The sequence below is a fragment of the Gorilla gorilla genome, chromosome 19 (assembly GCF_029281585.2).
Source record: "Gorilla gorilla gorilla isolate KB3781 chromosome 19, NHGRI_mGorGor1-v2.1_pri, whole genome shotgun sequence".
NCBI classification, from domain to species: domain Eukaryota; kingdom Metazoa; phylum Chordata; class Mammalia; order Primates; family Hominidae; genus Gorilla; species Gorilla gorilla.
Window position 1 is genome coordinate 31542526 of NC_073243.2, and position 10529 is coordinate 31553054.

A 10529-nucleotide genomic window follows, 5' to 3' on the forward strand; every position below is an offset into this window, starting at 1 on the left:
ACTGGAACTCTTCCTAGCTCCTCTCTTTCCCTTTGCCCTCCAGAGCCCCCAAGCCCCACCCCCAAATACTTGTTTCCTTTGGGGTATCTCCATCCTGACTCTTGCAGCTGGGGTACTCTCTTAGGAGTATGTTTTAATGTTTGTAGCCTCAGCTCAGAAGAAGGGCTCAACCCAAACCTACTCCCTGCTTTTCTGCCTGGGGCTGCCTTCTCTCCAGAGCCTCCTTGCATTGCACCCAGGAATCATTGCTGTGAAAGAACATCATAGCTTGGACCCCATGTAAGCCCTCACCTTGGTCCACTTGTGGGAGTTCTCTGATAGCTCTCTTTATTTTTTTAGATAAAAAAAATGTTTTAAGGCAACTTCTCACTATGTTACCCAGGCTGGGTAAACTGTCCTTAAGGGATCCTCCTGCCTCAGCCTCCCAAGTAGCTGGGACTACAGGCATAACCATGGCACCTGGCATTCTGATGGTTTTCTCTCTCTCTCTCTCCTTCTTTCTTCATTTTTTTTTTTTTTTTTTTTTGAGACGGAGTTTTGCTCTTTCGCCCAGCAGGCTGGAGTGCAATGGCAGGATCTCAGCTCACTGCAACCTCCGCCTCCCAGGTTCAAGCGATTCTCCTACCTCAGCCTCCTGAGGAGCTGGGATTATAGGCACGTGCCACCATGCCACCACGCCCGGCTAATTTTTGTATTTTTAGTAGAGACGGGGTTTCACCATGTTGGTCAGGCTGGTCTCGAACTCCCAACCTCAGGTGATCCGCCCGCCTTGGCCTCCCGAAGTGCTGGGATTACAGGCGTGAGCCGCCATGCCCAGCCCTGATGGCTCTTTCTATAGGCACATCCCTCCACACCCCTTTAGTCTGGAGCTTTGCTGTGACAAATCCTGGCCTCTACGAACTATTTCTTAATTCCTCCCTTGGTCTCTGGATTTTGATTGAAATTGTTATTCTGTTGCCTTCAACTTCAAACGGTTAGCCTGGACAGGATCCCGGAGTTGATCAGGTCAGTCTCCTCATTGTACATGTAAGGAAGCATGGAGCCTATACCTGTAGCTCTCTACTCCCAACTTCGGGCAACATTTCCTTGAGGCTCCTTTGCAGGAGTATTTAGGGACACTGGTGGATAGTCTCTCCCTGGCTCTTTTTCCTCAGATGGCTTTGTGTAATGTCCCCTGAGGGAGAAAGATAAACTGGATGACTTGCGTAATTATATTATTACAGGGCATTTGCACTATAAAGTTTCCTGACCATTCCACTTTTATCTGTGTTTAAGAGAAAAAATAATTCTTAATATTGAGCCATCTTTGAAAATATCCTTTTAAATATAAAACTGGAAAAAGTAAGAATCTTTATTCAATGTCAAACAACTTCCTAGTTTGAAATGGGGAGGTTCGCAGGTTGGTGTGATAGCATTGCCGAGGGGATTGTTCTACATTAAAAAAAGTTGGGAAATCAAGGAAGAATATTTATTTTTTTGGTACATTCTGGGCCTTTATGAGGGGTAGGGAAATTTGTATCTTCCCCACCAGGAGAGGGGAGATTTGTATCTTCATTTTGGGAATTCTGCTCTGGCCTGCCTGCCTGCCAGCTAGAAATCTTCAAGTTAGAAATCTTCCACCCCGTGGCCAGGTGTGGTGGCTCATGCCTGTAATCCCAGCACTTTGGGAGGGCGAGGTGGGTGGATCGTCTGAGGTCAGGAGTTCAAGACCAGCCTGACCAAAATGGAGAAATCCCATCTGTACTAAAAATACAAAATTAGCTGGGCATGGTGGTGCATGCCTGTAACCCCAGCTACTCGGGAGGCTGAGACAGGAGAATCGTTTGAACCGAGAAGACAGAGGTCGTGGTGAGTCGACATCGAGCCATTGCACTCCAGCCTGGGCAAAAAGAGTGAAACTCCATCTCCAAAAAAAAAAAAAGAAAAAAAGAAAAAGAAATCTTCCACCCCGTGCCCCAGGTTCACAGAGAGCTCAGGTCTCCTTTGGGTTCTATAGCACAGGGGAGCATGACTGATCTTCATCATTGCACAAAGGCTGGGAATAGTCATGGGATCTGTCAAGGGCCTGCCCTGTACGTTTGTCAGGGAGGCGGAATGTGTGATCTCCAGGAAAGTTTGGACGTGTTATTTAGAGATTTTCTGTGGTCTAGTGGACTTTGGCCAGCTTCAAAAGCATCTGCAGTGCCAGTGTTGAGGGGCACCTGCATTGTGCATTCTTCTGCCAGTGTGAAGGGGTTCTGGGCACTGTAGTGGTTCTGCAGGGAAACAGGACACGGCTTTTTTTTTTTTTTTTTTTTTTGACTGCAGAGCACTGCTGGCATTTTGGCTGGGTTGGGGTGGGGTGGCAGCAGGCAGAGACAGTAAACATGCTGTGGTGTGTTAGGCATTCTCCGTATAATAAAGCATTGTCTTAACCCAATGCTGTAAGTCTCCTCTTATCCCCATGGGAAATACTGGGTTAAAGTCACACCTATCTTAGCACAGGAAGAGGTAAGGCTTATAGGTAACCCAGGAATTGTTTTATAGCAATTTGTACTGTGCTCACCAAACAGTGGTCTTTGTAATAGCCTGAATGCAGATAATAAGAATTTCCTAGGCTTTAAGAGCTTATAAAAAAAACCTTTCTTGATAATTCCAAGAAGAGTGTTGTATGGAGAAAGGCTACAACTGAATAAAGATCTTTTTTTTTTTCCTGCAACATCTGCCTCCCGGGTTCAAGCAATTCTCTTGCCTCAGTCTCCTGAGGAGCTGGGATTACAGGCGCCCCCCACCATGCCCGGCTAATTTTTATATTTTTAGTAGAGACAGGGTCTCACCATGTTGGCTAGGCTGGTCTCGAATTCCTGACCTCAGGTGATCTGCCTGCTTCAGCCTCCCAAAGTGTTGGGATTACAGATGTGAGCCACCACGCCCGGCAACTGAATAAAGATCTTAATGTAGGGTAACATCTACCTGTAGAAGTCACATGGCATTAATGATGCTCTGAATGTAGTTCTTTTTAAAAGTAAAATCAAAACCTTCCCCATGTTAGGCCTCTTTGATGGTGAAGTGGCAAAGGAGCCCAAATCAAGAGCTTAGTTTTCCGGAAATTACGTTAACCCAAAGAATTTATAGAGTGGAATATTTACTCTGAGGCTTTGTTTTTCTTTCTGAGACACAGTCTCACTTTCTCGCCCAGGCTAGAGTACAGTAGCGTGATCTCAGCTCACTGCAACCTCTGCCTCCTGAGTGTCAAGCAATTTTCCTGCCTCAGCCTCCTGAGCAGCTGGGATTACAGCTGCCGGCCACCACACCTGGCTAATTTTTGTATTTTTACTAGAGACGGGGTTTTGCCATGTTGGCCAGGCTGGTCTAGAACTCCTGACCTCAAGGGATCCACCCACCTCGGCCTCCCAAAGTGCTGGGATTACAGGCGTGAACCACTGCACCTGGCCTATTCTGAGCCTCATAAATAATGAATGTTAACCTTTCAAATGAAAATTTCAGATACTGATCTCTTCTTAAAATTAAAAACTTATATTTTCCCCTGTGAAAACTATACACTGTACTAAATCAAAACTTGTATGCACAGGATATGTGCCACTCTTTTTTTTTTTGAGACAGGGTCCTTCTGTCACTCAGGCTGAAGTGCACTGGTGTGATCATGCTCACTACAACCTCCCAGGCTCAAGCTTATTCTCCTGCTTCAGCCTCCCCAGTAGCTGGGACTGCAGACATGTGCCACCACACCTGGCTAATTTTTGTATTTTTTGTAGAGACAGGGTTTTGCCAAGTTGTCCAAGCTGGTCTCGAACTCCTGGGCTCAAGCGATCTACCTGCCACAGCCTCCCAAAGTGCTGAGATTACAGGTGTGAGCCACCACACCCAGCCGGGCCACTCTTAAATGTCGGATTAGGTGTTGTGTTCCTTGGGTGCGTAGTCATTGGGAGATGTTTCTGTCTTCCTCTGACCAGGCACACAGTCAGGAGGTGGAGTGGCATGGGCCTGGATTAGCATCCATCAGTTCAAAGCAGAAATGAAAGTGATGCTGTTGTACTTGAGTGGACCACAAAAGAAACAGTGAACTTGGATCTCAGTGGGCTTCTGTATGAGGAAAGCTTTTTATTGTTTATCTCTGTCTCATTGATCTCTCTCTTCGGGAAAGAGGATGAGACTGCGCAGTGTTGCCTCATGGGGTTCGCTGGATTGAGATGAGTGTGTGTCCCCACCTTTCCATGAGCAGACCAGCTTCTTGAGCACCAACACGCCCCGCCCATGTCAGGCCAGCACAGAAGCTACATGACGGCAGGATTGTTGCCTGTGTCACTGAGTCCCCAGTGCTTAGAATCGGGCCTGACACATAGTGGCCTTCAGTAAATATTTGCTAAATCAATCTGTAAAGTTAGCTGGAACCCTAAGTATTGTATATATTTGCTTAAAATGTTCTGTGTTTTTGTTTTGTAGAGATGAGGTCTTGATATGTTGCTCAGGCTCTTCTCAAACTCCTGGCCTCAAGTGATCCTTCCACCCCTTCCTCTCAGAGTATTACAGGCATGAGTCACCACTTCTGGCCTGTTTTTGTTTTCAGGAAAAATAAATTATTTTGCCCCATGCAAGGCAATTTGTCTAACATTTTACCTTTCTAGGTCTCGGGGAAGTGGCAGAATTTTTTATTACCTCGACTGCTACTCTTCCAAACAGCAAGCCTTGTTCTGCTATAGACTATCACAGTAAATAACTGCGACTTTTGCTTTCATGCCCTTGCTTTCTGTTGCCATCTCTGGGCTCGTTGCTTTTGATTCCCTCTAAGCAAGACTAGTCAAAGGGAGGGAAAGATAAAGTGAAATTAGAAAACTATTGTAGCATTTGAGGGAGGAGAGGCAAAAAGCAATACTGAAAACCAAGATATCTTACTTCTCTACCTACAACCTTCTTTGCATAAAATGATCTAATGCAATCCATGTAAAATGATATCAACTATAGAATAAGCCAGCCAATTTTGGAATAAGGAGAGGTATTAAAATAGATTGCTTTGATTTAAGTCACCTGAACGGTAGGTTACATTGAGGCTCTCGACGGAGCACTGGCCAGCCGGCTTTCCCCTTCATTCCATGTGTTGTAATGTGTTAATATGCGCAGCTGACTTTTTTGTCTGTTTCTTAGTTTGACATCAACAACAAGATCAAGTTCTGACGCTCTGCAGGGGCGATACGCAGCTCCTGAATTGGAAGTAAGTTCATTTCCTTTTCCTGTCCTGCTTCATCTCAGAAGATCCATTTCTCAGGAGGGCCTTTTGTGTTTGTGTCTTTATCAGTCTGCATTCCGTGATCCTGTTTTTCTGCTGAGGAAAGATTTTTGTATAGAAAAATAAATGCTGGCCGGGTGTGGTGGCTCATGCCTGTAATCCCAGCACTTTGGGAGGTCGAGGCGGGTGGATCACCTGAGGTCAGGAGTTCAAGACCAGCCTGGCCAACATGGTGAAACCCCATCTCTACTAAAAATACAAAAATTAGCCAGGCATGGTTGCTCACACCTGTAGTCCCAGCTACTTGGGAGGCTGAGACGCGAGATTCACTTGAACCCTGGTGGCAGAGGTTGCAGTGAGCCAAGATCATACCACTGCACTCCAGCCTGGGCAATAGAGTGAAACTTTGACTCAAAAAAATAAAATAAAAAAGAAAAATAAATGCTTTCCTGCTTTCCTTTGTATGCCATGGGATTAAAATGAAATCAGTCCATTCTTGATTTTCTGTAAGAAAGATGGCCTCTTGGGTGGCATCCTGCCGCTCACCCCCAACCAGAGGCTCAGGTAACCTTGTCAGGCTGCACCCTGCGCTCTTCCCTTGCCGTAGTGGAGTCTTGCTGGGTTTTATTTTAACTTCTGATCCACCCACCTGTTTCATACTTGTCTGTGCCCTCCATACACAGCGTGGCTGTGAGATTATGTAATAGCTGTTTGGAAGAAAGGAGAGAGGAAAGGGAAGGAACCATATCTGCTCTGCCTGACGCTGTTGAACGTTGTAGATACATTAACTCATTTGTCAGTTCCATCAGGTGGGCGTTTTGTCAGGTAGAGTGTTATGGACAATACATACATTGGTTGCCTGCACATCCAAAGCCTCAAGGTGTTCAGCAGATGCCTATCAGTCAACAAAATGTCTGTTATTTTCTTAATTGTGCAAGAGTCTTTCTGGGGCTCTCATCTACCAACATCAGCAAGGTCTAATCAGATGGAGGCAGCCAGGGAAAGACTCAGCTGTGACCCAAGAATGAAAAGAACCAGGGGTTCCAAAGATGGCTAAGACTTACAGCACTTGCTATGTCCCAGGCACTGTTCTAAGTTCTTCCTATGTGATTTCACTTAATCCTCATAAAAACCCAGTGATGTGCTATTACCTCCATTTTACAGAGGGGAAAACCAGAAGAGTTAAGTCATTGAAGCCTCACAGGTTTTGATTTGCCAGAATATAAACCGTGTACTCTGGCCCCAGGATCTGTGTTCTTGACCACTGCTGCCCAGGAGCTGAGCTGCTGAACCCTGGTCCTTGCTGCTGACTGCAGGCAGCTGGTATCTGGCCACTGCCTGCGTTTTAATAGCTTTCCGTGGATGGAAAAACCCTGGTGTCTGTCTAGATATGGGCACTGTACTCTGCAGCTGGGTGTCTGGGGATGGTCTCTCTTGCACCTGACCTGGATATAGTGAGCCATTATGAAGGGCTGTCAATCTGCCAACATCATTCACCAACTCTTTCTGTTGCCTAAAGGAGAAAATTGTGCTGAGTTTGAATAGGTTACTGCCTATTATAGAGAAGAGAGTGGTCTGTAGAAGGGGTGTTTATTCTCACCGTTGACTAGGTGACCACCTGCTGAGGTTGCATGGCTATGGTTTCAATGTCCCTATTGTGTACAGAGTTCAAGCTCAAAGAACAGCAAGTCTCCAAGTTAGATTTAAGAGAGGATGTTTTTCTTCTCAGTCCAAGGGAAAATGTCCGAGTGTTTCCTTCTGAACTGGAGAGCATGCGGGATGGAAGTTGGTTTGCTCTCCTGCGTCACATTTCACAGGATACAACTTTGAAAGTGAGAGTTCATAGTTTCTTATGGTAACTTGAACTTCAAAATAACTAAGACCTCAGCATACCGTGTCTTGGGCCCACTGAATGAATTAGTGGTTTTTAGACCATGGCACTTAATCCAAGCTCCTGTTAAGGCTAATACCTCTGTTAAAGGTTTCCTTGCCAAGCAGGGAAACAAGGGCTTGGCCTTGATACACAAATGAGATGAAGGCTCAAGCTCTCATATTCTCATCCTTGGCTCTCTGTTCTTTGTAGTTGAAATATCTTCAGCCACAAAGTGCTAAGGGCCCTGCACTTCCCAGGCTGTCTTAGTACTCTGTTTACCAGAGTCCTTCTGAAATCACATACTTTTTTTCTTTGCTTTTTTTTTTTTTTTTTGAGACAGGGCCTCACTCTGTCACCCAGGCTGGAGTGCAGTGGTGGGATCACAGCTTACTGCAGCATCAAACTCATGGGCTTAAGCAGTCTTCCTCCCTCAGCCTCCCAAATAGCTGGGACTACACATAACCTGATTTTTAAAAATTAAGTTTATTGTTTTGAGTAGGTAAGAAATAATGGCCGGGCGCAGTGGCTCACGGCTGTAATCCCAGCACTTTGGGAGGCCGAGGTGGGTGGATCACCTGAGGCCTGGAGTTCGAGACCAGCCTGACCAACATGGAAAAACCCCGTCTCTACTAAAAATACAAAATTAGCCAGGCATGGTGGCACATGCCTGTAATCCCAGCTACTTGGGAGGCTGAGGCAGGATAATTGCTTGAACCCGGGAGGCAGAGGTTGCAGTGAGCCGAGATCGTGCCATTGCACTCCAGCCTGGGCAATAAGAGCAAATCTCCATCTCAAAAAAAAAAAAAAAGAAAGAAAGAATAAAAAATATGCAAGGTACCAGAGATGCTTCGAAGGCAAGCATTCCCTCCATCCCTGCCCACGGCCCGTGCAACAGCTTGATTTTGATAGGAAACATGGGTAGGCTGCTTCCAGATTCCTTCACTTTACTATTTCAGATCCTACCAGCTTCGCCAAGCTCCTAGATACCACGTGTTACCTATTGTGAATCATGGATCTTGGTGTCCCCATCCTGCATTCGTCTGTTCCTGCTCTGTCACTAAGCTAGTTTGGTGACTTTGGCCAGTTAACCTGCCTGACCTCAGTTTCCTCAGCTGTACACAGGATAATAATAAGCCCAATGCAAAGGTCAAAGAGGATTTAATGAAATAACATTGAAAGCAAAGCACGAGAAGGGAGCACCAGGAGAGTGGGGCTCTTGTCACGTTCATTGGGTTTCACACTGAGTTCTCCAGAAGCAGAGGCTGAGGCAGTTTGTTGCGTGGGATATTTATTAGAAGTCAGCACATGTGGAGGGAGAAGGGGAAGCGGAGGCAAAATTGGGCAGAGGGTGAAGTTGAAGGACAGTGCAGCTGGACAAAGCCTCCCTAACCCTAGGAGCCATAAAGGCACGGCCTTTACCCCTGCCATGATCAGCCATTCCATGGCAGTTACCCAGGAAGGGTAAAGGAGCTCCTGTCTCGAGGCTCTGCTGCCAGCATTCATGGTAGCAGGAGCGAGCACCAAGTCCACGGATGAGGATCTCTGTGGCACATCTCCTTCCATGGGGTTTCCTGTCACCAACACCCAGCACACCTGGGAAAGAACAGTCCACATCTTTTGAAGGGATACGGGCAATTCAGGGCCTGGGAGGTGGTTCAAATAAGGGTTACTGCTGCCTTACTGAGGTGGACTAGAAATAGAACACAAGCCGCCTGACTGTTGCTTTTGCTTTCACAGATAGCTCGCTGTTGTTTTTGCTTCAGTCCTGGTGGAGAGGGTAAGCAGAGTGCTTTTATTCTTTGCATCTGTGTGGCACTGCAGACCTATAACTCTAATCTGTAGTCATTTGGGATTCAGACACAAATAACTTGAATAGTAAGGAGAAAGTTTTATTCTAAAGCTGACTTACTACTTATACACTTTCCACATTCTTCCTGAAGGATAGCTGAGTTTTGTTTGTGTTGGTATTCTGGTAGGGAGAATCAGTCCAAATTTTGGTTTAAATGTAAGTTAAATTATGCAGTGAGATTTAGAGAATCAGAGAGCACATTTTTTAAAAAGGAGTGATTTGGAAAATACAAAGAGGTCCTGACACGTTATTTTGGGGCCATTTCATTCCTTCACCTTACTTTCCAATGTGGATTGGAGGATTCCAAGGGCTTGAGAACTAACTCTTGTTTTACTCTCACTTTCTGCTGAGCTTATAGTAAGTTTTACGTCTTTAAGAGTTTTTAAGGGTTCTCTTTCTGTTAAAATAAATGTGGCAGGCCAGGCACGGTGGCTTATGCCTGTAATCCCAGCACTTCGGGAGGCCGAGGTGGGTGGATCACCTGAGGTAAGGAGTTCGAGACCAGCCTGGCCAACATGGCAAAACCCTGTCTCTACTAAAAAACAATACAAAATTAGCCAGGCGTGGTGGCGTGTGCCTGTAATCCCAGCTACTCAGGAGGCTGAGGCAGGAGAATCGCTTGAACCTGGGAGGTGGAGGTTGCAGTGACCTAAGATCATGCCACTGTACTCCAGCCGGGGCAAAAAGAGTGAAACTCCATCTCAAAAAATAAATAAATAAAAATAAATGTGGCATTAGGTAACTCTTCCTGTTACGGAAGTTGCTAGGGTGGAGTGGGGGTTTTGTGCTTAGGGCACAGATTGAAGTTGCCAGAGGGTACAGATGGCTTTCTGGCATCTTTTCTACTGACAGCCCTGTAGAATTAGCGAGCGTGACTTTGCTGAATGGTAAACACACACATTCACTCATTGAGCCTGGGCTCCCTCTGTGCTTCACAGACACAGAAGAGCAGCAGCCGGGAAAGGAGGGACCACGGGTCATTTATGACGAGAAGAAAGGCACCGTCTACATCTACTCCTACTTCCACTTCGTGTTCTTCCTAGCTTCCCTGTATGTGATGATGACTGTCACCAACTGGTTCAAGTGAGTGGCCCATTTGCTTAGGTATTTTTGAAGCAAAGCCTTAAAGTTAAGAGTTAGGTACTGTTCGTGTTTGTTTGTTTGAGAAGGAGTCTCACTCTGTTGCCCAGGCTGGAGTGCAGTGGCACGATCCTGGCTCACTGCAACCTCTGCTTCCCAGGTTCAAGCAATTCTCATGCCTCAGCCTCCCGAGTAGCTGGGATTACATGCATGTACCACCATGCCTAGCTAATTTTTATATTTTTAGTTGAGACGGGGTTTTGCCATGTTGGCCAGGCTGGTCTTGAACTCCTGACCTCAAGTGATCCACCTGCCTTGGCCTCTCAAAGTGCTGGGATTACAAACGAGTTCTGAGTTTTAACAGTGGATGGGTATGTTTTAACCCTGGAAACTGGTGATGCTTATGGCAACTTTTAAGAAAATGGAAAGTTAGCTCTATATGGACAGTCTGGAAAACATGGTAATGAAGGAAAAATAGGAACTCTTAAGCATTCATCTGCCTT

General features: G+C 45.9%; 1 protein-coding gene across 5 annotated transcripts in view; it reads left to right on the plus strand.

Annotated features, from left to right (window-relative positions):
- The window catches only part of SERINC5 (serine incorporator 5), a 149888-nt gene that overhangs the window by 104717 nt on the left and 34642 nt on the right, over positions 1-10529 (plus strand). For 4 of the 5 annotated variants that reach the window (XR_010131729.1, XM_019013565.4, XM_055366952.2 and 1 more), the window contains 3 exons: positions 5143-5209; positions 8835-8874; positions 9885-10029. Coding sequence is in view for 4 of the 5 variants with exons in the window: in XM_019013565.4 (XP_018869110.1) it covers positions 5143-5209; positions 8835-8874; positions 9885-10029 (252 nt within the window). In the remaining variant the exon portion in view is untranslated. The remainder of the gene's footprint in view (positions 1-5142; positions 5210-8834; positions 8875-9884; positions 10030-10529) is intronic. The other variant, XM_063700668.1, reaches the window with a different exon arrangement.